Source organism: Pipistrellus hanaki, assembly GCF_964339955.1.
Source record: "Pipistrellus hanaki genome assembly, chromosome: 1".
Taxonomy (NCBI): domain Eukaryota; kingdom Metazoa; phylum Chordata; class Mammalia; order Chiroptera; family Vespertilionidae; genus Pipistrellus; species Pipistrellus hanaki.
Window position 1 is genome coordinate 9,951,420 of NC_140503.1, and position 20,889 is coordinate 9,972,308.

At 56.9% G+C, this 20,889-nt stretch overlaps 1 protein-coding gene across 9 annotated transcripts in view; it reads left to right on the top strand.

Moving 5' to 3' along the window:
- The window catches only part of TTC7B (tetratricopeptide repeat domain 7B), a 183,338-nt gene that overhangs the window by 147,415 nt on the left and 15,034 nt on the right, over nucleotides 1–20,889 (top strand). For 8 of the 9 annotated variants that reach the window (XM_084883843.1, XM_084883845.1, XM_084883844.1 and 5 more), the window contains 2 exons: nucleotides 5,200–5,340; nucleotides 13,300–13,502. In XM_084883843.1, the coding sequence (XP_084739969.1) occupies nucleotides 5,200–5,340; nucleotides 13,300–13,502 (344 nt within the window). The remainder of the gene's footprint in view (nucleotides 1–5,199; nucleotides 5,341–13,299; nucleotides 13,503–20,889) is intronic. The other variant, XM_084883851.1, reaches the window with a different exon arrangement.

The window sequence follows — 20,889 nt, forward strand, 5'->3', positions numbered from 1 at the left end:
CCTGGGCCAGAGACACGGCCTCAGCGAGCGGGGATGTGGTCCTCCAGCAGGTACTGTCTCCAGCCCCGGCCGCGTGGCCCCGACAGCTGGCATCTCCCTGCATGCACTGGCACAGCGCCCCCCACGCTTCAGTGTGACCGCCTGGCCGGGCCAGCACCGCCGGCAGCCTGCTGGGCCACCCCGCATGCCCGCCCGGGACCATACCTGCCTCTCCCTGCCTCAGTGCCACCCTTCCCCAACGCTTTCCCGGGAGAACCTTCCCTCTCAGAGGCACGATTTGTCAGGGTTCAACTGTGCTTGATGATTCTGTCGGTCGGTGGGAAATTGTGACCTTGTCTGGGGACTGGTGTTGCTGTCCTAGTCTCTTCCATTCAGCGAAAAGGAACAGTAGCTACTAGAACGGTGACCACGCTTCTTGTCTGTCAGAGGGGCCCGCAGCTGGAGGCCTCCTTGCCAGTGGGACTGGGGGAGGACCAGGCAGCTGTCCCTAGAGCCGCTCCAGCCCCATGTCCCCGTCACATTAGTGGGCATGCTGCAGAGAAGGCAGGTGGCAAACCCAGGGGTTAGAAATGTGGGAGGGAGGGTGGTGGCAGGCAGCTCCAGGAGGCCACTCCCCTGTCGCATGCTCAGACAGACAGGACTACCCCCAGCAAAGACGGGCGGTGGAGACGGAGACACGGACCAAATGTTTAATGTTCCTAAAAAGGTACAGAGAGAGGACGCTTAATTTGAGGCTTGAAGTGAGCATGGACTCTATCTCCCCTCCCCCTTCAAAAACCAAGAGAGAATCATCATTAGCTCCTCAGCCGCCACCTCCTTCGGCCCAAGGGCACCCGGGTTCTCAGTGCACAGCTGCACAGGCGGCAGGGTCCGGGGTCACCGGCCGCCAGCAGGCTGCAGTATTGGACTCATTTGCTCCCAAGCCCTGTCTTGAGAAACAGAAAGTCTCTTCCTGCTCTAAATGAAAAAGGTTAAGCACAGCGCTGCGGCAGGATGCTTAGTCACGCAGATGGCAGCGTGATGGCAGCCAGGGTCTTTGGGAGGGAACTGCCCCTTTTCCTGCTTGTTTTATTATAATAGTTTGGGGGGGGGGGGGCACAGCCGCTAGGACCTGAAAGCTGCGTAACCTCTATTGACAGATAACCTTGAATGACGTCGTCGGGACCGAGGGGAAATAAACACAGAGATTCAGGCGCGGCAGGTGATCCAAATGCCAGGCCAGAGCAGCTCTGTGTCTTACCAATGTTGGAGGGCAGGTGGCTGCCGCGGCATCAGGCAGAGAGAATGCGGATGGCAGGCAGGGAGGTCCCATATTCAGGCACATGAGGCTCCGGAGTTCACGCTGGGGCCGGGAGGCAAAGAACAGCCAGAATCCTGAGTGCGATGTGCCTACTGAGGTCTATTCCGTGAAGGATTGTGTTTTTTTATTTTTTGTTTTTTCATTTCTATGCATCACATGACTGTTGTTCCTTGTTCCTGGACCCTGCTGCTCGCCTGTCACCGGGCGGGCAGGGATTCCCCTAGAGTGAGGTTATCTTCTGCGTGCTGTGAAGATAGGAGGGGACAGGGCAGGTGGCCGTCCTTCAGACCACAGCCACTCACTCGGCGCCCCCAGGCCCGTCCGGAGGACAGCGGGCCGTGAGCACACTCTGTGTCCAGTGTCCTGCTGTGACAACGCCGGGTTCTCGGACATAACCAAGCCTCCTAACGCAGCGTGCCTTTGGCTTAACAGCCTTGTTGGCTCTGAGGTGCCTCCGAGTGATGGGCTCGGAGAGGTGCCACTGCGGGCCGCGGGCGATTGCCACACTGGAGGTGTGCGTGAGATGAGCCGCGGGTCTCGTGCTCCGGAAAAGGGATTTCGGTAAAGGCTCCAGCCGCAAGGGCAACTTGAGCTGACTGTTCCCAGTGTCCTGCGTGTGACAGGGTTTCTCAACAGGCTCCGGCATATGACAGGCGCTGGGTCAGAAGTCCTCGGGAGAGGCCAGAGCTTGACGCACAGCTTCCGAGGTCAGTGGCCTTGGTCCCTGGTCCTCTTGGTCTGCAGTCCGGCCCCACAGTCCCTGGATCCTTGCCCCCCTCCCCCAACTCCTGCCCCAGCACAGGGCGTTCCTAGGGGAGCCCAGACAAAGCCCTGGGTGCGGGGCTCAGGGCCGCTCTTCAGGGGCCCCCTGCCTCCGTGTCAGGTGTCCCAGAGAACGTCTCCACTCAGGGTCTGGGTGAGGAGAGAAAAGGCAGAGGGCTGGGGGAAGCAGAGATCTCGCCAGCCGTGTGGCCTCTTACGGCGCCTAGACCATTCAGGCAATTAGGTCACAGAACCTGGGCCAGCTCTGGGGGCACGCTCCCTCCGCCGCAGCGGCTCCCAGTGCCCGGTTTCAGAGCCACTGTGTCCTGTGACCCAGGGCCTCGCCGCAGCACAGCAGCTGCTCACCCTCAGGGTTGCCACGGTGACAAGCACTTCCCCAGCAAGTGAGATAAACAAGAGGCACAGCAGCCGCTCGCCCTGGCCTACCTGTCGAGCCTGATGATTCGGAAGCTCATTTCTCCAGCCATAGGTTTCCGGTGGAGATGTGTCCGATGCCCTCCCCTCCGATTCTCTTCCCAAGCTTTGCTCCACGCACACCATAAGGAGACCTCGGCTTTGATGAGAAAGAAAAGAGTCACTTTAAACAGTTGTAGGTTGGATGAGCTTTTCTCGGTGTTAACGTCCATAAATCAAAAGCCAGTGTCTGTTTTGACACGTACCGTTTCAGTCCTGTGGAACAGTAAGACACGAGTTCACTTTGGATAATATTTGGATTATATTTTTTAATCAGATGCATGCATTCTGATTCAAAATGATGTTTAGCCCTTGTATTCCTCCAAATTCTAATCCAGTGGAAGAATTTCATGTCTTCCTGTGCCATTGCCAGGAATATAGATGTTAACTATTGAACACTTTTACCATTATTGCTAGTCCCCTGCTATTATTAGCAAATATCTGATTGCTCCAGTATCCATCCCTGGCCCAGCAAACAAAGGGTCTCCGCCTTGTGGTGTGTGTGTAAAAGGGGATTGACCAGGAAGGAGAAATGAGTTCCGATAAGCCTCACGCTCCATACCCAAATGGGTGAGTTGCACCTCATATGGGGGTCTCCGAGTGAGGTGCCGTCTTTACATCACTGTCTGTTCTAGCTCAGGGCAGACGTTATCGGGGAAGGAGAGCAGAGCATCCGAAAGGGGGGGGGGCCCTCATCCAAACCCGTCCAGCGCCGTGTCTGCGCACAGCACGCACTCTGCACGCGTGTGTCCACGTGCCTGGCACCGCTCCTCCTGAAAGGCCTCCGTGGAGGGCCTGCTGCCTGTCTAGAGGAGCCGCCCACGGTCTGATAGGAGAGGCCGTTACTTCCGTTCTCACATAAGACGGTGCGATAAGCTCCTGGGAGCCCCGAGCCCCGAGGCCCGGCCGTCCACGGGCCAGTGGTGGGGAGAAACAGAGGCTCACACAGCCTTCCTGCAAGGAGTGCTGTCAGGGCTGGGCTGAAAGGCTGCATTTGGGTCCCAACGAGGGTTTGAGTCCGGACTCTGCCATCTGTGGGCTGTCTGACTTTGGGTAACTTACATAACCTCCTTAAATCTCAGTTTTGCCTCAAGATTAAATGAGATAATATATGTGAAATGCTACTCCCGGTGCCTGAAGCAGGGAATGTTCTCTGAACCTGGTAGCCACCACTGCCAGCATCGCCCTCACTCGCCAGACCTTATTCACAGGGAGACGTTCTAGCGAGAGGAATCCCCCCGTTTAGATGTATGTAGCTACCACGAGGGAAGGAGCTTCGGCAGAAGTCCTTATCCGTTCATTTGTGGACCAAACCAACAAAGCAGTTCATCCAGAAAGCAAACTGAGCCATTAAGTTCTTGTAGCAAAGGAGCCAGAGAACCTGGTGGGAAATTTGCATGAGTCGAATTTCTAGCACAGTCATTTATTATTACTTTGAAGTGAATTAATGACTCTTTAAACGTATCTCAATCTTGATTTCTATGATAAATACCAATAGACATAACCCATCTAGGGGTCTCAACAACTCCTCGGTCTGAAAGGGCTGTGAGACCCAGTGGCTGGGCCGCAGGGAAGGGAGAGCCAGGCTGTGGCACATGGAGAACACGCCCTCCGGCTTCCTTGACTGGATAGTGGTGCAGTTCATCTCAGCCGCACCTGGGAGCCACGGGGCGGCCGGATAGACCCGGCCCACCCCGGAGGCGGTGATGCCCTGGGTTCAGGATGCATCTACGGCATCCTGATGTTTTAACCCCCGAGACGTTCCCAGGTGGAGCCACGGCTGAGAACCGCTTGTTCACGATAGTCAGTGAGGGGGTAAGCCAGCTGTCAGGTCAGGTCAGGCCCAAGCAGCAGCCACCTCCTTTATTTCACTAAAAATCTCAGGGAAACTGCAGCAAGTCCTGGTTATTAACGTTAAAATGTTACTTTTCCATAAAAAGGATAAAGCCAAAATAAGACCTGAAAAAAGCCAACAGCCGTGCCTCCACCAGCTTCCGCGGGCCAGCGGGCCAGCGCCTCTCCCCTCCCTCCCTCCCTGTCAGCGCAGCGGGGCCCCCAGGAGGCAGCGTCAGGCAGCGCAGCCGCTGGGCCGGGGTCTCCGCTGTGACCGCCCTCCACGCAGCTGGTACAAGCCTGAGGTCGTGTTCCAGACGTGGCCTCCCATCTGGGGGTGCTGCCCACCTCCCAAAGGCCAGGGAGTGAAGTGGGGAGCTGCTAGGTCTGCCCTGAAAACGGCCCCCATCGACGGCAAAGGTTCCTTCCTCGCCCGTGCTGCTTCTAGGGTTAGGCCCTCACAGGGATGCTCTGTAAGCTCACTGTGTAATGTCCTGTGTGCCGTGTTTGACACGTGTGTCCCAGCCGTGCACTGGCCGTGCCCCTCCTGCCCCCACGCACACCCGCAGACGGCATCTGGAGGGAGCTCGGAGCTTGGCATGTGCGCTGGTTGTTGACCGAGAGACGAGCTAACGCAGAGGACCGGAAGGGGTTTCGGCTGCCGCGACTGTGTTTCTTTATTATAGACAGTGAAACTGAGAGACCTCGTGGGGAGAGGGGCGTGTGTCCGTCTTGCACCCCTGTCTGTGTGCGGGCGGGGGCGGCAGCTGGTTGGCTGGTTGGGTCTGTCCTTTCACTCCTGATGTCATCTTCTCGGAAACCTCCCACAGGCTCTATCCACGCCACGTCCGTGGCCGCCTCCCGCGTGGAGCAGGCGCTGTCCGAGGTGGCCTCGTCTCTGCAGAGCAGCACCCCCAAGCAGGGCCCGCTGCACCCCTGGATGACCTTGGCACAGATCTGGCTCCACGCAGGTACGCTCTGCCCCGCTGTGGGCCCCGTCCCGCCCACAGTGGGCCCCGGGCCAGAGGCCGCAGGATCCCGTGGGCACTGCCTCTTGAGCCCACAGCCCCTCAGCAGGAGAAATCAGAGCTTTTGCAGTCACACCCAAATGTCAGTACCCCTTATCCCTGGAGGACATGTTCCACACCCCTCCCCCCACCCTACCCCCACCACCCCCATGGAAGCTGTAAACTCTGGATGGTATCGAACCCTCTGCGCACTGTTCCTCCTTTTCATTCACACCTCTGGTAAAGTTCGATATATGAATGAGGCACAGTAAGCGATTAAACAATGACATTAAACTAGAAGCCCTTTACGGCCTCTCTTTGGGGTAACTGAATCGCCAGCACCCCCACTCTTGCGCTTCGGGGCCACTGTTAAGTAAAATAAGGCGCCTTGAATACAAGCACTGTGATTCCTCAGCAGTCTGCTCGGTAACTCAGCTGGCTACTGAGAGACTAACGGGCGGGTGAGGTATCCAGCGGCCCCGGACAAAAGGAGGATTCTTGTCCCGGGTGGGACGGAGCAGGGTGGTGGGAGATTTTATCACATTGCTTAGGTTGGCGCGCACTTTAAAGCTTGTGCATTGTTTTTTTCTGGAATTTTCCATGAAATATTTTGGGACCACAGTTGACTGTGGGTAACTGAAACATAGAAGGTAAAACCGCCGGTGAAGGGGAGACTCCTGTACTTCTTTGCAGGAGCCATGAATTCCTCTGTCTCCCCACCCTCCCCTGCCCCAATCCCCTGCCCCAGAGCCCGGCACAGAGCAGCACACAGGAAAGCTCTGGGAGTTGGACTCTGAGGGTGGCAGGGAGCTTGCTGGGTGGGGGCTGTGCTGCAACAGGGCCCAGAGAGCTACGCCCCAGCTTTCTCTGCGTGGCAGCGTGGCACGGGGGCCCAGACCCTGAAGTCTGGAAGCCCCGCAGGCTCGGAGGGGAGTCCCAGCTGTAGTACTGCACAGCTGCACAGACTGAAGCTAATGCTTCCTCCCAGCCTCAGTTTCCCCATCTGTACAATGGGTTGATGAGCACAATGCCTGGCACATCCTGGCAGTGAGACTCGGAGTCCCTGGGAGAGGCACAGGCACACGGCTGACCCGGTGCCTTTATCAAAGCAGAGGAGGGGCAGTGTTTCCTTCCCGCCCCCCCCCCCCTCCAGGCAGCCCTGGGAGTCCACAGCGAGGACGCAGGACTATTTTATTAAACATTAAATAACTATGTTATTTCTGCACCGCTGGGCTGGAAGCTAGCCGGGGAGGCAGGCACCAAGTCCCTCCTCTGTTTCACGTGGCTGAGTTATATAGCTAGAAACCCCCTCCTCTCCCGCCCCCCCCAAACCCAGCATGCAGGCATGTCAGCAGCGAGAACCCAACTCCGCAGGCTCGGGGCGAACGATGGCTGTGGTTTGCTTGCGTTTTTGTTTCCATATAAAAGATAACTTCTGCTACTCATGTTTATCACTTGATCTGCAAGGCCCTCCCAGGCCTCCCCTGGCTGGACTCTCGGGGCGCGTGGTGAAAGCCCAAACGTGGCCGGGAAAGGGCTTGTTATCCTCACCATCCATCTGTCTGCCCATTTGCCAAGCCCAGTAGTCTGATGTTCAGCCTTGTTTGGAGCTGTTGGCGGGCCTGCATATAGGGAAACCCGGTGGGTTTACCTGGCTTTGGCGTGTCCCAGGAAGGGCCCAGCCAGCCTCTTCTGCCTTGGCACCTCTAATTGAGCCATAAAACGACAGTAAATTAACAAATTATATCCTTCTAAGCAGAGCACACGCGAGGGATGATTTAGGGACGTGCCGATGGTTCTTCCTATGCGGACGTGCGCCAGCATCAGCCTCTCCTGGGTCCCGGGAGCTGGCGGTTACGTCAGGCCTGCCTCCACTGCTCTTCCAGGAGCCAGGCGCCCGTCCGACCCAGTGTTCTTTATGAGCAGTGACTGCAGAGAACGGGGGAGAGGAGGACGGGCTACTGTCGGGTCAGGAGAGGCTGGCTGAACCTGCAGAGCCAGAAGGGGAGCCACGGGGGAGGGGAGGTTGTCTTTCAAATGGGCCATAGACTCTAGTTTGTTTGTTTTTTAATATACTGTATATTTTTATTGATTTCCGAGAGGGAGGGAGGGGGAGAGAGAGAGAGAGAAACATCAATGATAATAGAGAATCATTGATCAGCTTCCTCCTGCACGCCCCCTACTGGGGATTGAGCCCACAACCCCGGGAATCAAACCATGACCTCCTGATTCATAGGTTGATGCTCAACTACTCAGCAACACTGGCCAGGCTGGAGTCTAGTTCCTAAGGGCCAACGTCTGAAAAACCAGAAGAGCTGAAGGGGGCCCTCTGGGCTGGAATGAGCTCCGTGGACCCCCCCAGGCTTACTCCTCTTGCCTGAGTGAGAGCCACAGTCCCAGGACGGCTTCCCCTGTGGCCTGTTCCCACTCACTCGGTCATCCAGACTCTGTTCCTCCTCGCTCGGCTGGCCGTGACTCTCGGGGGGGAATGCTGTAGCTGCTTGTTGGAACATTGCAAAGCAGCTTGGAGATATCCTGGGGTTTTTATATAATCATGTCACAGCCATGTCTGACTGCCATGGCCTGCAGGGCAGAATAAAGCCCTCATGGCTGGTAACGGGGGGTGGGCCACGGTGGATATTCTGCCTGTGAGTGAAACTGGGTGCCGGAAACCGGGTGCCGTATCTGCCTGACTGTGGGCAGAATATGCATCGTGCTTGTGTGCGCGTGGCAAGCGTGTATGTCCTGTGAATGGCTGGAGGGCATCAGGACCTTTGTAGGGTTTGTGCCACAGGGACCCAAAGCAATGGCTTTGTTAGAGTCAAGATTTAGAATCTTATTGTATATTCATATCACGTCTTCACATAGTCTTTGAGGAGGTCAGCTCAACAGGCAGGCTCCCTCACACGGGGACGTGTTAGCTACTGTGTGGGAGCTCTGCTGCTCTGAGAGGCACAGTAAGCGTGACCCCCGCTCTCTGACAGCTGATGGAAACCAGGTGACATCCCGTCCACATCAGCTCTGGCAGCCCCGCCAGATTCTGTCCGTTTTGCAAGCTTTGGAAGCCGCTGGTTAGATCCGGGTCTGACGCCCACGGCGTGACTCTGTGGGTCTCTTCTCTCGTGGTGGTTTTTCCGGCGAGCTTAGTGGAAACGCGTGATGGGAACCCGGGTGGAGCTAGCTTTAGATCTGAGGGTCACAAGTCAGGGCGTCTGAGACGGTCTCAGATCTCCCTGCTGTTGTAGGAGAGGGTCCCTGTGTGTCCATTTGAATGGCAGAGAGATCGTGAATGGGACCCCCGAGCCTTCATCTGCTCCGTGAGGGTCCGGCCAGAGCCCAGGGGAGCACAGACCCAGGCCGACCAGGGGTACTTGGGACAGGGTCCCGCCTTCCCTGGGGTGGGACCCATCCCCTGGTTGCCCTCCCCGCCACCAGCACCTCCTCAGACTCTTCCTCATAATACCTGGCAGCCGACCTGCATGGGTTGTGCATGTTTTCCCCCTGGTTTGGATCCATGTGACAGTTTTATTTAAATTATTTTTGAATAAATAATACAATTTTGAATAAATAGCACACAATGTATTTATTTGTACAAAAGGCATCGAACGAAAAGACTCTGCCCACCTCCGAGCCTGTCACCCCCACCCACAGGCACCCACTGTCAGCAGCCACACTCGGAGGTCACTGCTTCCCCACACGCATGCTGACTCACCTTCCCGCAGCTGCACAGCATGAGCCCATGGGGTGAACTTGTCATCCTGTCACCAGGACTCCCTCGCTGAGCATTTAGATTCTTCCTAGTATTTGGCTGTTATAAACAATGCATCAATAAGTATTGTTACATGTATTGTCCTGTGTCTGTATCTAAGCATGGAAATGATGCATCAAAGGGTGCATACTCAAATTTTAATAAATCATGTCAGATTGCCTTCCATAGAATAGCATGAATTTATATTCAGTCACTAATGCGTGAATGCCCATTTTCTTGCATCTTTGCCAACACAACGAATTACCAAACTTCTCGATCTTTGCCAGTCTGATGGGTGAGAATGACATTTCAATTGTCTGCCTGCCCATTCATCTGCTTAGGTGCTGAGCTGTTCTTTTCATTTGTAGGCATTTATTATATCAGAAATTTGCCTTGTCTGATATGTACTAGAAATATTTCTCCTTGTTTTTTATTTTGTTTGTGTTTTTTGACCTTTTTATTGCCAGTTTTTAAAAACTGCATTTATCCATCTTTTCTTGGTGGCATCTGGCCTTCATCTGACATTTTTAAAACAATCCCATTTTTACAGTCTCTTTTCCTGAAAGTTCAGGGTATCTGCCAGTGCCACTTGTACATCCTATCTAATAAAAGAGTAATATGCAAATTAACCATTAAACTACACAGACAAGCCATGCCCATCGGCTAATCAGAAATGAGTATGCAAATTAACCCAACCAAGATGGCTGCAGCCACAGAGCAAGCAGGAGGCTTGGGTTTCCCTGGCAATGGAGGAAGCCAAGCTTTCCGCACACCCTGGTGGGCCCAGGCCTCCACTCAAGGCTACAAAGTTTCAATTATAGGAGATAAATAAATCCCAGATCACAGGGCCTCCGCTTGGGTTGCCAGGGGGTGTGGCCGGCCTGCAAACCACCACAGGCTCCTCGCCCAGGCCGTCCCATGTCCCACAGGAACCCCACCCTGATCCAGGATGCTCTTCAAGGCAAACCAGCTGGCCCCCACCGGTGCACCAGGCCTCTGTCCTGTCTAATACCCTGTTTCCCCGAAAATAAGACAGAGTCTTATATTAATTTTTGCTCCCAAAGATGCGCTAGATCTTATTTTCAGGGGATGTCTTATTTTTCCATGTGCTAGGTCTTATTTTCAGGGAAACATGGTAAAAGAGTAATATGCAAATTGACCATCATTCCAACACACAAGATGGCTTCCCCCATGTGGTCAAAGATAGCTGCCCCCATGTGAACACAAGATGGCAGCCACAAGATGGCCAACAGGGGAAGGCTGTTGGGAGGGACCAGGCCTACAAAGTCTGATTGCAGTTGTGGGCAATCAAGCCTGCAGGGGTGGGCAGTTAGGGGTGACCAGGCCGGCAGAGGAAGGAAGTTGGGGTTGACTAGACCTGCAGGGAAGAGTAGTTGGGGGGACCAGGCCTGCAGGGGAGGGCAGTTAGGGACAAACAGGCTGGCAGGGGAGTAGTTAGGCATCAATCAGGCTGGCAGGGGAGTGGTTAGGGGGTGATCAGGTTGGCAGGCAGAAGCGGTTAAGGGCAATCAGGAAAGCAGGCAGGTGAGCAGTTAGGAGCCAGCAGTACTGGATTGTGAGAGGGATGTCTGACTGCCCGTTTAGGCCCTAAACGGGCAGTCAGACATCCCTCGAGGGGTCCCAGATTGGAGAGGGTACAGGCTGGGCTGAGGGACACATACCCCATACACGAATTTTGTGCAATGGGCTGCTAGTTCATTTATAAAGGTCAGAGGGGTTATCTGCCCCTCTTGCAGGAAAGAAAGCCAGGCTAGACAGAAGTAAGCACCTCTGAGCTTCCTGCAGCAGGAGTCGGAGGTGGGATAGAGGATTTGATGTTTACTCCACGCACGACACGTCTCCCCCCGGCTTTGTCTGATGCGGACCTCGGTGCTGCCGTTGGAGTCATTCTGCCAGTGACTCCGAGCAGAACCAGGACCCTTCCCAGCCAAGCAGCCTGGGTGCCGTCTTTCAATTTCCACCTTGGGATGGCAGCTAAAAATGACTCTGCAGTAGGTGGTTAATTTCTGCTTGTTACTTACTAATAATTATAGCTTTCACTTTGGCACCTCTCACAGTCGAAACCAACGGCTATTCTTAGATGTGCAAGATCAGATTTTCTGATTTCTCCGGGAATTGAAAGCCGTGATACTCTCACCGATTCCTTGGCCCTGGCCCGGCCTGGCCCTTTGCCCTTCCCCCTGCCAGGCCCCTCCCAGCAGGCCTCATCGGCAGAGTCCAGGGATAACCCTGTGGCACGGCCCCTGGCGAGGCGAAGACTGCTCCCAGGCAGGTGGCCTGTGGGAGGGATCGGTCCCCGGTCCTGCCTGCCGATGCACTGTCCTTGCTGCTCCGCCAGCCCCACCAGACTGCCCCTTCCTCCGCCCGGAGGTGGGTTTTAATTAATGGTCTACACAGCTTGCAAGCAGCCAACTCTTATCAAGGACTCTGCGTGTGTCAGACATTATTCCGTGAAGTTTATGTCTCGCCTTGTTTAGTCCTCATAATAGCCTTACAGGGCATAAACGCCCTGTTCCCCTCACTTGACAGATGAAGAAACTGAGGCACAGCTGTCGTTCCTCGGGTGGCTGGTGGTTCGTTTTTCCGCAGCGTGACGCCTGGGGAGGAGCTGGTGGGTGGGGTCCGCGGGGACCTGTGTCAGGTGCCTCAGAACATGCAAGTGACAATGTCAGGCACAGGAACTTGGGGGGTGGGGTTCCCAGCCAGGGACGTGATGCGAATGTCCGGGAAGACAATGTCGGTGGAGGAGGGAGAGGGCTGGGGCAGGGAGCTGAGGCCCCACGTTTAAAACCCGCTGTGGGGAGGAAAGGCCAAAGACACGGAAGGAGTGGCCAGCAAAGCTGGAGGTGAAAGGAGGGGTGGTGGGTGGCCGCAGAAGGGGTGCACACAGGAGCCCATGCGACAGTGGGGAGCGAGGGCTGGGGACGTGGACGGGTGGAACCCTGGTCCCACCATGGTGTCCACGGCAGGCGACCCCTCTGAGCCCTAGCGCCCTGCTCCCCTGACGTGGGCTGCACAGCTGGCGAGGGAGGCGAGAAGGGCGAGGGCACATTTTTAGCAAGAAGAACCCTGGGGAGCACAGTGTGGATGTGAGGGGAGCTGGGGAGGAAGGTGGGTCAGGGAGGAAGGTGGAAGGCGGACACAGAGCCTGCTGATTGCTGATGGATGATGCAGTCGGGATTGAGACCCCGTCTGTCATCCAGAAGACAGAGGCCAAGTGCTGGTGTGACGCGCTTGAGAAGGCCGGAGAGCACCGGCGTTCCAGGCTCGGGCAGAGGCTGGCCCTCAGAGCTGAAGGGGCAGCGTGGGTGGGTGCAGTGGGCAACGAAGGGCGTGAGGGCTCCGTGGTGAAAAGGGGCTCGAGGTTGGCTCAGCTGGCTGTGTCTCCTCTTTGAATGAGGAGTCAAGTTCAGCGGGGCTGAGGTGGAGCACTAGGGGAAAGGGTTGAGGAGTCAGGAGAGCATCCGGACCAAGGCCTGGGGAGGGACAGAGTGTATAGCCGGTGCAGCCAGGAGCTAGTCTTGCCGTCCCACCGAGCCCCTGGCCGAGGGACCCCTCTGCACAGCCATTCGCAGACTCGGAAATAAATGTCAGCCATGCAGCCAGGCCCTCGGTGAGGACAGGACCTGGGCAGTGTTCCTCCCGGGGGACTGCAGGCCCCGAGAAGCTCAGGGCAGGGCCAACACATGAAAACCACGTCACCGCCTCCTTTCACTTCCCGGGTCCCCAGAGGCGGTCCCAGTGAGCCCGTAGGGGTGAGGGCCTCCCCTCGGCCTTGAGGATCGGGAGGGTGGCTGGACACTTGTCAGGACACACGGCTTCTTCCTCTTGGCCCTCGTGCTGAATTGCATGAAAGAGTGAGCACTGGAGGCTGCACAGGCCTCTCCCCGACCCCCCGCCCCCTCAGCGGTGGTGCCGTGCCCTCTCCGAGGCCCCACGGTACAAGTGGCTCAAGTCCCTGTGTGTGTAGCAGTGGGCGTGAAGGACTATCGACCCGCAGCGTTCCCTCTCGGGGTGGGGGCCTGGCTGGCCCTGGGCCCTGTGTGTTCCCGACGGGCCCCTGCCAGGCTCTTGAGGGGGGAAGGTTGTCACGCTGCCCCGGGGCCTCTGAAGGGCAGGACCCCGGGAAAGCATCCCCCGCTCTGTCCCCACAGCCGAAGTCTACATCGGCATTGGGAAGCCTGCGGAAGCCACGGCCTGCACCCAGGAAGCTGCCAACCTCTTCCCCATGTCCCACAACGTGCTGTACATGCGAGGCCAGGTGGCCGAGCTCCGCGGGAACATCGACGAGGCCCGGCGGTGGTACGAGGAGGCCCTGTCCATCAGCCCCACCCACGTGAAGAGCATGCAGCGGCTGGTGAGTCTGACCGTGGCGGGCCCCCTCTGCGGCGGGCCCCCCGGGAAGCAGCAAGGAGCTCGTGGCCCTCAGACCCTCCTGTGGTCCCAGAGGCCAGAGACGGTTCGCCGGCCAGGCCACCACAATGCGGCACTGCTCCTCCGGAGGGGGGGCGACTGGAGCCCCGGGAGCTGGCGGTGCTCGGCCCCAGCAGCCTGCCCGGCGCGACGGGCAGTGTGAGGCAGGGTCCCTGGCCACGGGTGCCAGCCACCCTGTGGCTCCGGGCTTAATAAAGACCTCCCCATGGCCCTGGCGCTGTCATTGCCATCTGGGTCTCTGCACTGCTTTTAGCAGCCGCCTTGGGGGGTCGGGGCTCACCCCCCAGGAGAGACTTCAACACGAAAGTCAGAGCACTTTACAAACTGGCGCCTCTTACCTTGTGGGTCCCCGAGACTCCAGCTTGTCTCCAAGGTCAACGCCTCGCAGGGGCCTCCAGTCAGAGGACCCAGAGGGCCAGGTAAGTCGCCCCAGGGTCCACGGAGTATGGGGTGCTGCTCCCCACAAGTGCGCACACATCTCAGCCCATACCCTACTTTCTGTCAGGTAGGGGAGCAGACCGACCCCTCCGGAGGCTCTCACTGTTAGGAACAGACACTAAGCCTCGCTGGTTTGGCTCAGTGGAGAGAGCGTCGGCCTGTGGACTGAAGGGTCCCAGGTGCAATTCCTGTCAAGGGCACAGCAATGCCCAGGTTGCTGGCTCGACCCCCAATAGGGGGTGTGCAGGAGGCACCCAATCAATGATTCTCTCTCATCATTGATGTTTCTTTCTCCTTCTCCCTACCTCTCTGAAATCAATAAAAATATTTTCTTTAATTACAAAAATAACAAAAAACACAGGCACTGAGCCCGCTGCACAAAGCCGCCGGTCTGCTCGCACTTCCTGAGAGACTGAATGGCAGCGCAGAGGGAACTAGGCCCACGGAGCAGGTAGAAAGCCGTGTTCTCTCCCTGGTCTGCTGCTGGGCTGGGGCTCTGGTCTTCTTCAGTGTCAGCACAGGACCTCTGAGACACAGTGAGCCCCAGGGAGGGAAAGCCCTGGGATGAAGCGGGGTGCCCTCTGCACCCTCAGTGGAGTCCGGGGCCCCCAGGCAGCGGCATGTGACCTGTGAGGGCGAGCACTGGACAGCTCCAGGGACGGGGTTCCTGCGCCAGCGGGGTTGCTTGCTGGCCCTTTAACTTCAGGAAAAGCTCCCAAGTTCTCTGCCCCGTTTCCGTTCTGTGAAAGGGAAACATTCAACTCGATAGGCTGTGAGTTCCTACAGGTGCTCAGAGGATGTGGTTTTGTAAGGAACAAATAGATGTTGTCTGAAGGAGCCCAATGCCTTCGTTCTCCTGCTGAGCAAGTGGTGACTGGTTCTCAGCAGAGAAAGCCGGGCACCCAGCCCCGGGCACCAGGAGGGGGGGTGCTCCCGGCTTGCTGCCTGACCTCCAGGAGCCCCCGAGTTCCTGTGACCTGGGCTGTGACTGACCCAATCATCTGTGAGGCCTGAGTGAAACCATTCACATAACAGGCCTGGCAAAGCTCCTGGCACCTAGTAGGTGCTCATTTAATACAAAACTGACAAACAGCCCTTTTCAGTGTTAACAATAAATCAGACCTCATGGTAATTGCAGCTACTTAATTTTTTTCAACTTCCCTTTATCAACATTTCATAGCTCAGTACAGCTTTATAACATTACTTATTGTCCAAACCCTAGTGTGTCTGGTTAGAAATGGCTTTTCATTTTTTTTTTGTCTCACTATTCCAAGCGGCATTCGCAAGAGCTCCCGAGACCTCCAAGCTAGCATTGCAGAAAAAGTGTAATCAAGGTGTGTGCCCAGCCTTTTTATTAAATAGAGGCGGCGTGCCTCTGCCTCGGGGCGTATGAATTATTCAGAGAAGTGTTTCTTGTCCGTCCCCGAGGGGAACACATGAGACAGAAGATCAGACAGGAAGATCGCACCGGGAGGTTTTCTGTTTCACCTTTGAGCTCCTCGGACACCCGAGCTCCCTGACCAAAGCCAGGCGCTTCCTCGGTGAAAGGCCCAGCACCAGGGCTGGTGACCCCAGGATAGTGGCCCCGCCCGGGCCTTCTCTGGCCGGGGGACCTGGGTGCTTCGGAGGTCTCACCAGGAAAAAATAACAACAGGGAACTCTTGAGCCTGTTCTCAGGGCATCTGGGTACGTTTGAAAGCTCTCCAGGCTGGAGGCAGGCCGAGGAGTGTAGATACTCGTGGTCCAAAACCACCCAGGGACTGTGAGCAGTGGGACTCCCAACAGGTGGCCCGAGGGTTCCTTCTTGGTGACCCTGTGGACAGTGCATGCTGGGCTGTGTACACCCAGCCCGCCCCACGGGGGACAGTCCCTGGAACCATCCCAGCCATCCCCCTCCTCCTCCCTCCCCGAGCTTTGCACAGAGGAAGGGGGGAAGTGGCCTTGCATACACTCTGGGGGGCTACAGAGGGGTTCCAGGCCACACTAGCCTGGGCGGCATCCCAGTTCTGTCTCTCACTAGCATTGGGGCCTTCTTTGTGCCTCGGTTTCCTCAGCTGTATAAATCGGGGTAGTGTTTGGCACCAGAGGAACTAAAAATCTCTACCTGAGTCACTGAAGACCCTGCCTGATCCTCATGGAAGCCAGACTGGCCCTCAACCCCTAATCTCAGAGGAGGGCTGGGCAGCGAGGTCACAGCTGGCTTTCTACCAGGTCAAGGCCAAGGAAGAGCCGGGCTCTAGACTGAAGTGGCGAGGGAGGCGGGAACAGAGTCTGGGCACGTGCCTGGGGCTCCGGAGAGGAGGGTGCCAATGAGCGGTGGGCCAGGAGCGTCAGGACAGGACTTAGCAGGGGTTTGAAGAACGCAAACCCCGGAGACCATCCGGGAACCAGCCAAGGAGGTTCCAGGGGAAGGAACCAATTGTGGTTCGTGGACAAACCCAGAGGAGGGGAAGCGATCAGAGTGCTCCCAGGGAGAGGAGCAGGAGGGCCGTGGGGGGCGCTGTTTGGAAGGAAGTAAGGAAGCTGCGTCCGTTACGGGTGGAGACCAGGTGGCTGAGGCGATGGGTGCGCAGTGAGCAATTGGGAGCTCCTGCCTGTTCCATAAAGAACAATTATCCGTTAACTTGGGGGTTGGGGGGTGAATAACGCGCGTGCCAGATCGCCGGACCCAGCTCAGAGGAGAGGTGTGACTTAAGCAGCAATGCACACACATTAATATCGTTAAGAAGCAATAATGGCACGGAGGCAGATGGTATTCATTAACGTTAATAGAAGGTCAGGCTTGACAAGAGAAGTGTGAATTAAACCCCAATGAAAATTGACAGTGTTCTCACAGTTTTAGCCTTCCTGTGTTTTTAAATCCACACAGAGAGAGAAGGGAGAAGAGAATTAATGTGCTTATTGCTAACAGTGAGTCGGCACAAGACAAGAGTGGCAGAGAGCTGAGCGTGGGCAGACAGAAGGGCGTGCTGAGCGAGGGAGAAGGACGGCATGGCTGTGTTGACAAGGGAAGCATTCATAGGCTGATAGGACTTTTTCCCCAGAAAATCGAAGGGCATATTTTTCTATCAGTTTTGCATGTGGATAAATGTTCATACATTCGCGTGCTATGCCTAAAAGCCTTTTGCTCCCAGCACCCAAAATGAATTCATGAAAGAGAGCAAGCTCTTCCCCACCAGATTTGTGTGAGCTGGAGGAGGAGAGGGGAGGAAATGGGGATGGGGGGTGTGGGGGGGGGGGTGATGAGGGCAGAGGAACCGCATCCCTGGGCAACGCTGCCCAGGCCAAGGACAGACACGGAGACTCGGGCAGCCAAGGACCAGTTACCAGGACGGGGACAGGCTCCGCAAACAAGGACATCTGCTCTCCTCTGGTAACGTCAGCCTGGGCTCTGGAGGGCAGAGCGTGAGACGTGAGGGCTTTCAGGGGAGAGGCGAGTGTGGAAGGGAGCCAGGAAGGCTGGAAGGGGGGGGGGGGGGTGCTGAGGCCGCATGCACCGGGGGGAGGGAGGGGAGCACTGCTCAGAAACAGTGTGTCCTGGAAGCAGGAGCAGGTGCTCCATCTCCGCGTCCAGGTGACAGGTGTGCTGCAGCAGCAGATGGCGGGCCGTCAGGGCTTGGCAGCGAGGGCAGCTGCCGGGAGGGAGGCAGACAGGCTGAGGCAGGCTTTACAGGACTGGGCCCAGAGAAGCCTGGAGCGGCAGTGGGGAGCCAGGGCACCTCTCCTCCCCTCCCCCCCCCCCCCCCCATCTCGCAGTGGGGGAGGAAGAGCACTTATGTGGGTGTCTACAGCTCAGGGCCAGTCTGGCGCAGCAGGCACAGGGCATCTCAGAGCTGACGTGAGAGGGAAGTGAAAGTTAAGGATCCATCCCCTAGAGGTCGAGGTTCCCAAGGCAAGGTGGGCCAGAGAAGGGCAGGGAGCCGCCGTGCACAGGAGGGTAAGTCCCTCCCCACTGGTGGAGCTCTGAAGAAAGGGGACAGAGGAGAGACGCTGGAGGTTATGGGTTAGGCCCAGCCACCGCCCAAGAGGCTGAGGGCATAGGGTGTGGGGGGGGGTGCGGGGGCGGGGGGGGAGGGAGACCACAGGGAGGCTGCTCAGTGTGGAGTCACTCTAAGGGGCCACCTCATCACAGGATAAGCTTTCTGTTTGGGGCACGGTGGGTCCCATAGTCCTCTGTGGATGGACGATAACATGGCAAACCCCGGTTCAGTCAGGATGGCTCGGACTGAAGGCTTCCCAGGCCGTCGGTGAGGGTTTTCTCCACAATCCTCAGTTCCTGAAGCATCAGAAACCCGGCCTCGCGTGTAAAAACGTTATGTGGTGTTGGGCTGTGTTCCCAGGAAGCACGTCGGTAGCAGAGGCTGCCAGAGAGAAGGTGGCCTGCCTGAAAAGTGCAGTCATCGGCCATCTGCCTGAAGGCACATGCGCGGAGCAGGGGCGGGTGCAGGGGGCTCGGATCCTCACTCTGCCCTAAGTTTAACATCTCCAGCGTTTGATCCTGCCGTGGTCACCACAGCAGCGCTGCTCTGAGAGAAGGCTGAGCCTCTAATCTGTCTACAGGCTCACGGGCCTGTTTACGGAAGAGCCCCCCCCACCACCACCACCAAACACACACACACACACACACCACCATGTGCATGACGAGCCAGATGCAGGCAGAGGGTCTGGTGGAGGGAAGGGGTGAGCCCTGGCTGGCCTGGGGCAGCGTGCACTGCTAAATGACGAAACATGAGTGTTTCTCTCTCCTCCCCATCTTTTAGCGTCAGTCTGTTCAATGAGATTTGGGCAAGATGGCTGGTCTCGTATTTTGCTAGCTAGCAGCATGTTTTCCAGGTTGTGCCTCTGTTGGAGGAGAGACACAGCCTGAAGTTGATGAACTAACTTCTCAGGGTTACTCCAGAGACGAGTGTCTATGGGTCTGTCTGACGTATCCACCAGCCTGGCCAGGGGGAACCCCGGGCCCCAGGCAGCCTCGGGCACGGACAGGGCAGGGGTGGTTACACAAGAAGCCGGTCTAGAAGAGGGGCCGTGGGTCCCTCCTGTTCCTCTGGGCAAGGCCCAGGCACAATTACGCTAATGAAACAACGGACCTGCCTTCCCCTGGCAAACGCCGATCCTCAGGAGCGGATCTCTTTCATCCCAGGTATCCGCTTTCCCTCTGCGCGAGCCTGGGAAGAGTGATGGCAGGAAACAAACGTCACCAGACTCTTTCATCCAGTAATTGTGCTTTATTTTCCTTCAGGATGAAAGGTGCTTTTAAAACTGAGAACAATTCTTACTCTTTGAAGAAACACGCATGAAATATTCAGGGTCCGCCCTTCCTGTGCCTGTGTGCGTGCCGATAGGACGCCTGGGGACGCGGGCAGGCCTGGCTTTCTCTGACATCTTTCTTGGCCGCGATGGGGATGCAGGCGAACGGTGCAAAGCACACAGGAGGCCCCCTCCACCGGCCCTCTGGGCCTTCCTTCCTCACCCCGCCTCTCTCCTTCTGACCGTCCACCCTGCGCTTTGGCTCCTTGGATAGCTGGTGGCCTTTTTAAGAATTAACCGTTGGCAGTGAACACACCTTCCACCTCTATGGAGAGATGGAAAGCCTCCTTCACCGTTTTCTGGTGTGTTGGTTCATCATTTTCTGGTGCCTTGGGTGCAATGGGGAATTCGGAGTCAGAGAAGTGCCGCAGCCGCAATGACAGGACAGCATAGCGGTCAAGGGCGTGGCCCCGGAGCCAGCCTGCTGGGCTCTCGACCCGGCTTGTCACTTACTGACCGTGTGTCCCAAAGTGAATTTCTTTTTTTAAATTTTTTTTATTTTAAAAAATATTTTTGTTGATTTCAAAGAGGAAGGGAGAGGGAGATAGAGACATTAATGATGAGAGAGAATCACTGATTGGCTCTCTCCTGCATGCCCCCCACTGGGGATGGAGCCTGCAACCCGGGCATGTGCTCTGACTGGGAATCGAACCCTGACCTCCTGGTTCATAGGTGGACACTCGGCTACTGAGCCAGGCCGCTGGGCTGGAAAGGAGTTCCTTAATCTTTCTGTACCTCCATCGTCTCCGCTGTGAGTGGGATAATAACAGTGCCCTCCCGGGGAGGGTGGCATGGTGCAGGGTGAAGGAGCAGGCTGCGTGGCACTCCGTGAGCCCAGCTGTGAGCATTCCTGCCATGCCCTCACTAGCCACGGGCAGGCCTGCCATCGCCATCGCTAGGCCACACCTGCATCTCCGTGACAGCGAGGGAGACCGCTCCTCCCCGACGGAGCTGCCGTGGGTGCGGCTTTCCTTCTGGTCTGGCTTGACCGAATGTTAGCAACCAGAGGAGCTAAAATAAGAGTCTGTCATTCTGAGCAGGTGGTTGGCCAACAGCATGGTTCTTCTGCTTGAAAGCATTTACTGTTTCTGTCGAGCCTGTAGCCCAGGGTATTAAGGCTGAAAGAAACCAGTGGAGGCACCAGGGGGCATGACTTGTCCGGTAGAGACAACAGCATCTCTTCTGGCCTGGCTCCGGCTACTGTGGAGGAGGGATATGGTGGGGGGGGGCGGGGGGGGGGGTGTTGGGAGGTTAGTCCCGGCCTGAAGAGCAGGGGCTGGTCAGGCACCGGAGATGGGCTGGGGGGCAGGGAGGGCAGAGCCTGCCTGGGGCCTGGCTCTGATGTCACCGCCTCTCCCACCTGCAGAGAGACCCCCCCTCTCCGGAAGCACTTGTTGAACCTCGCAGTGTGTGTGCTCATGACCTGTCTGCCTGCCCCCTGGGGAAGGTGTCAGGCCTGAGGCGACACAGTCACCTGTGGACACCACGGGTGGCAGGTGGGCAAGGTGGATGGGGGAGGGGGAAACAGAGACCAGCAGCGACAAGTGAACTTGAACTTGACA